This window comes from Pelodiscus sinensis, chromosome 5 (assembly GCF_052426305.1).
Source record: "Pelodiscus sinensis isolate ZL-2025 chromosome 5, ASM5242630v1, whole genome shotgun sequence".
In the NCBI taxonomy this organism is placed as follows: domain Eukaryota; kingdom Metazoa; phylum Chordata; order Testudines; family Trionychidae; genus Pelodiscus; species Pelodiscus sinensis.
In genome coordinates, this window is record NC_143056.1 from 135,307,512 (window position 1) to 135,312,338 (window position 4,827).

At 73.0% G+C, this 4,827-nt stretch overlaps 1 protein-coding gene across 1 annotated transcript; it reads left to right on the forward strand.

The window, feature by feature from the left end:
• The first annotated feature begins 688 nt into the window (after positions 1-688).
• LOC149524446 (uncharacterized) lies at positions 689-4,572 on the forward strand. The gene is made up of 4 exons (XM_089779081.1): positions 689-1,038; positions 2,779-3,576; positions 3,807-3,839; positions 4,264-4,572. Exons 1-4 carry the CDS (start codon positions 909-911, stop codon positions 4,311-4,313), a joined length of 1,011 nt encoding a protein of 336 aa, XP_089635207.1. The 5' UTR covers positions 689-908; the 3' UTR covers positions 4,314-4,572.
• The last annotated feature ends 255 nt before the right edge of the window (positions 4,573-4,827 follow it).

Genomic DNA, 4,827 nt, shown 5'->3' on the forward strand with positions numbered 1-4,827 from the left:
CGCTGGGGGGAGGGGCCGGGCGGTGGGGGGCAGAGGCGCACACAGCGCGGGGGGGAGGGGCCGGGCGGGGGGGGCAGAGGCGCACACAGCGCGGGGGGGAGGGGCCGGGCGGGGGGGCAGAGGCGCACACAGCGCGGGGGGGAGGGGCCGGGCGGGGGGGGCAGAGGCGCACACAGCGCGGGGGGGGGAGGGGCCGGGCGGGGGGGGCAGAGGCGCACACAGCGCGGGGCGGGGGCGCACGAGGGGGGGGCAGAGGCGCACACAGCGCGGGGGGGGGGCCGGGCGGGGGGGCAGAGGCGCACACAGCGCGGGGGGGCGCACGAGGGGGGGGGGCAGAGGCGCACACAGCGCGGGGGGGGGGGGCGGGCGGGGGGGGCAGAGGCGCACACAGCGCGGGGGGGGGGGTCGGGGCGGGGGGGGCAGAGGCGCACACAGCGCGGGGGGGAGGGGCCGGGCGGGGGGGGGCAGAGGCGCACACAGCGCGGGGGGGGGGGCGCTGCTGCCCAATGGCACGTGGCTGCCGACACGAGCCACCCAGGTTGCCAGAGCGCGCAGAGGGGGAGGGCCCGTGGCCACGTGACGGCGGCCGGCGGGGAAAAGGGCCGAGTCACGTGCCCATCTTGGCGCAGAAGGGGCGGGGCCGAAGCGGGCTGACAGCGTGCGGTCACGTGACGGGAGGCTGGGTTGGGCGGGTCGGTCACGTGGCCGCATTCTGGGCTGGCGCGGGGCGGTCATGTGATGCAGGGGTGGGGGTTCCGGGTCGGCGGAGGATCACGTGGCGGGGCCAGGGTGAATGTGCCGGGCGGGCGGCGCGGAGCGCGGGGCCTGGAGCGATCGGCGGGGCCGGACCCCCCGCGCGGCCGGGGCGCGCGCAGCTTCCGGGGTGACTCGTGGCGGGGGCGGGGGCCATGCAGCGGGGGGAGCTGGGCACCGACGAGAACCGGGATCCGGAGCCGGAGCCGCGGCTGCTGGGGCTGAAGAAGGAGAAGAGCCGGGCCGAGGGGCAGCTGCACAACCTGACCAACCGCATCCCGCCAGGTGGGCCCCCCCCGGGCCCCCGCCTCTGGGCCCCGCCCCGCCCCCCCCGGGCGCCCCCCGCCCCCCCCCCGCCTCTGGGCCCCGCCCCGCTCCCCCCCGGGCCCCCCCCCGCCTCCCCCCCGCCTCTGGGCCCCGCCCGGCCCCCCCCCCGCCTCCCCCCCGCCTCTGGGCCCCGCCCCCCCCGGCCCCCCCCCGCCTCGGCCCCCCCCGCCTCTGGGCCCCGCCCCGCCCCCCCCGGGCCCCCCCGCCCGGCCCCCCGGGCCCCCCCCGCCTCCCCCCCGCCTCTGGGCCCCGCCCCCCCCCGGACCCCCCCCCGCCTCGGGCCCCCCCCCGCCCGGCCCTCGGGGCCCGCCTCTGCCCCCCCCGCCCTGGTCCCGGCCCCCTCCCCGCCTCTGGCCCCATCGCCTCTGGCCGGCCCCCTGGCCCCCCCCGCCCGGCCCCCTGGCCCCCCCGCCTCCGGGCCCCCCCTCCGCCCGACCCCCGGGGCACACGTGTGGCCCCCCCGTCTCCGGGACCCCCCCCCCGCCTGACCCCCCCCGCCGGCTCCTGGCGGCCCCCCCCCCGGCTCCCGGGGCCCGCCTCTGGCCCCCCCCGACCCTCTGGGCCCGCCTCTGGCCCCCCTCCCGCCCGACCCTGCCTCTGGGCCCGACCCCTGGGGCCCACCTCTGGGCCCTCTGCCTCTGGGCCCCCCTGGGGTCTGCCTCTGGGCCCCCCGCCTCTGGGCCGTGGGGCCCGCCCCCCTGCCCTACCCCCGGGGCTCGCCCCCCCCGCCCTGCCCCCAGGGCCCGGTCTCCTGGCGCGCCCCCCCCCCCCCCCCGCTGCCTCTGGCTCTCCGGCCCCCGGGGCCCCACCTCTGTGCCCCCCCCGATCCGCACCCGGGCTGTACCTACGTGCCCCTGCCCGATGTCTCCCCACCCAGGCTCCACCTCTGTGCCCCCACGCGACTCCCATTTGGACCCCACCTCTGTGTCCCTGCCCAACACCCCCCTGCCCGACCCCCGGGGCCCTTCCTCTGTGCCCCTGCCCGATCCCCCTCCCCCTACCCGTGCCCCCGGGTCCTGCCTCTGTCCCCCCACTTGATCTGCAGGTACTGCCTCTGTATCTCCAGTTGAGCAGAACCTCCTTCTCCCCCCGCCCCCGTGGCCCTGGGTACTGCCTGTGGATCCCCCTGCTGAGACACCCCCCCATGTGTCCCCAGTTTGGTAAAGGGGGCCTGGTGATTCCCAAGCTTTGGGGGCTGGCAGGGTTCCGGGCTCTCTGTGCCAGTGGTGGTGTCTGGCTGCTCCCATGGTTTGTGTAACCCTCCCACCGCCAGCACGCACATCAGGTACCCAGCGGAGAGTCGGGGCGTCTGCTGTGGGGCCCAGTGAGGCGCTAGACGGGCGCCCCGGGGAGCGGGAGGAGAGGCTGGGGGAGCCGGCAGAGCCCGATGTTCCTTTGCCGGGCAGCCTGCGGGGTTTGAGGCCCTTGAGTGGCCCCCCAGAGGTGTGCGAGCGTCTGGGGTGTTAGGGCTCGGAGCCCGCTTGTGCCTAGGTGATGGGAGAGCGAGGCCTGGATGGGGGAACCCAGGCGTCCTGTATCCCTCACCAGCCCCCGCTGCCTTCCCAGAGCCGGAGAGAACCCAGGCGTCCGGGCTCCCAGCTCCAGCAGCAAAGGGATGGAGCCGGGGCCCTGAGGGCTGGTGGGGGGTGGGCACAGACTCCACCCAGCTGTCCTGCTCATCCCCTCTGCTCCTTGCAGGCCCCTGGGAATCCAACGGCCACGGCCCAGAGGCTGCCGAGGGAGGAGCCCCCCTGAGTCCCTCCAACACCCTCAACATCCGCAACCTGCAGCTGTCGGAGCGTGAGGTGGGGCCACCCGCCCCCCACCGGTACCCTCACCGCTACCACCCCCACCCCCGGCCCTTCCACGCCACCCACCGCAGGAGCTACCGCCCCGGAGCCAAGGAGTGGGGGCCCAGCACCAACGGGCACGGCCCTGGGGACGGGCGGGGGGGATGGGCTGCCCGGCGGCGCCCTTTCCCTGAGCCCCCCTGCAGCCCTGAGCCTGCCGCCCAAGCCAGCGGCCATTCCGCCACTCCGGAAGTTGCGGAGAAGGTGCCGGAGCCATGGGCCCTGTTCCGCCCGCCCCCAGCGTTCCCAGTGGACAGCAGCCGCGCCCGCACCCTGCCCAAGATCAGCTATGCCAGCAAGCTGAAGGAGAATCTGGAGCGCCAGCCAGCCCACGTGCCAGCCTCGGCCCTCCGCACGGCTGGCCCGCTGCCCAACTGCACCCCTCCCCCGCCTGCTGAGCCCCACCTGGGTGCCATCTTCCAGAACGAGTGGGGGCTGTCCTTCATCAACGAGCCAGGCGCTGGCCAGACTGGGGACAAGCCCCTGCCCCTGGGCCCCGAGGAAACATCCAGCATGTCAGCTCTGGGACTGCAGGGGCCTGGCGACCCTGCCGAGGGGCCTTTGGCCGCTGCCGGGCAGAGCACAGACTGCTGGGAACAGATGAGCCACAAGGACTGGGAGGAGGCATGTGACTATCACACAGAAGGTGAGTGCTGACTTGGGGCGCTGGCAGGCTGGGGGGGAGGTAGGAAGTCCAGCTGTAGGCTTTCAAGACCCACTGCGTTGAGGGCACAGTGGTGGGAGGGGAGGAGTAACGTGTGTTCCTCTGTGGTCTCAAGTGTGGGGCCTGATGAACGTGGGGCCCTGCCCCTTACTGTACAGGGTTCCTGGGTTTGACGGTCCTGCTATAATTTCCTCTCCCTTCTGTCTCCGCAGCATGGGATCATATATGGAAGTTGCATAGACAAGGTAAGTGCCCTGGTGCCCTAGCCCTGCGCAAGAGGGAGGGGTGTGATCTGCAGTAGTGGCCCCTATTGACGGGCTGTGGCGCTCCTGAGTGGGGGGTGGGGCTGGGGTGCAGCCAGCTGCTCTTGTTCTCGCTAATTTTGTTTGTTCCTAGTTTCCAGGATGTCCAGTGGCAGGGAGTTCCACAGGCCCACCCTGCCTCTACATTCAAAAGAGCTTTCCCTTTTGAGCTTGGCTGAATTTGCCTCCCTTCAGTCCATGATGGGAAATGGGAGGGAAAAGAAAGCACCCAGGGTCCTGTTCCGCCCCCCTCTTCCCAGCACTCCTGCACCCAGGTCCCTCTGCAGGTCTCGGCGGTTACCGTGGGATGGCAAGTGCTGTGCCCCAGGCCTTCCTAACCCTGTGTTCTGCTCTTCCTCTCCTGCAGCTCCTGGCAGAGTCACCGTCTATGTTGACCCCCTGGATGGAAAGGGTTAAATTGGGGGGCCTCCTTGGGGACGGGATGTTGCTGTGAGCCAGGCAGGGGAGGGACAGGACCCTCCCATGAAGACTCAACTCACCCCTGCTGGGCACAGCCAGGAGCGGGGGGAGGGGGAGATGGGTGGCAGACCACAGGCTGGGGTCTCGTGGCCCCTTCTGGCTTGGCCATGGTTTGAATTTCCCTCCTCCTCCCGTTTTCATTCCATCCCTGCTCAGCGGTAGCGGATTAAAGGCAAAACCAGTTTATTTAAATTCACCCCCTAGCGGTCTGGTTCTTTGACCTCTGCAGAGCCCTGCCCAGGAGCTATTCCCGCCTGAGGTGGCCCTGAGACACTGCCAGCTGTAGCCTGCTAGTCCTAATGCAGCCGTCCCCAACCTCCTGGAGCTGCCGGGGGCGGGCGGCTCATGCGCGGGTGCCCCGGGGTGGGGCCGCCCATACACTGCGTGCCCGGTGCCAGTGCCACCCACGCGCCGCACTCCCGGGGCCGGTACCTCTCCTCCGCCACACGCC

What these genes read in the sequence shown, in the direction of transcription:
- LOC149524446 (XM_089779081.1), top strand. Translation starts at nt 909, where the DNA reads ATGCAGCGGGGGGAGCTGGGCACCGACGAGAACCGGGATCCGGAGCCG. An exon ending in ATGTGACTATCACACAGAAG is followed by an intron (nt 3,577 to 3,806) that starts GTGAGTGCTGAC and finishes CTGTCTCCGCAG; the next exon opens with CATGGGATCATATATGGAAG. An exon ending in ATGGAAGTTGCATAGACAAG is followed by an intron (nt 3,840 to 4,263) that starts GTAAGTGCCCTG and finishes CCTCTCCTGCAG; the next exon opens with CTCCTGGCAGAGTCACCGTC.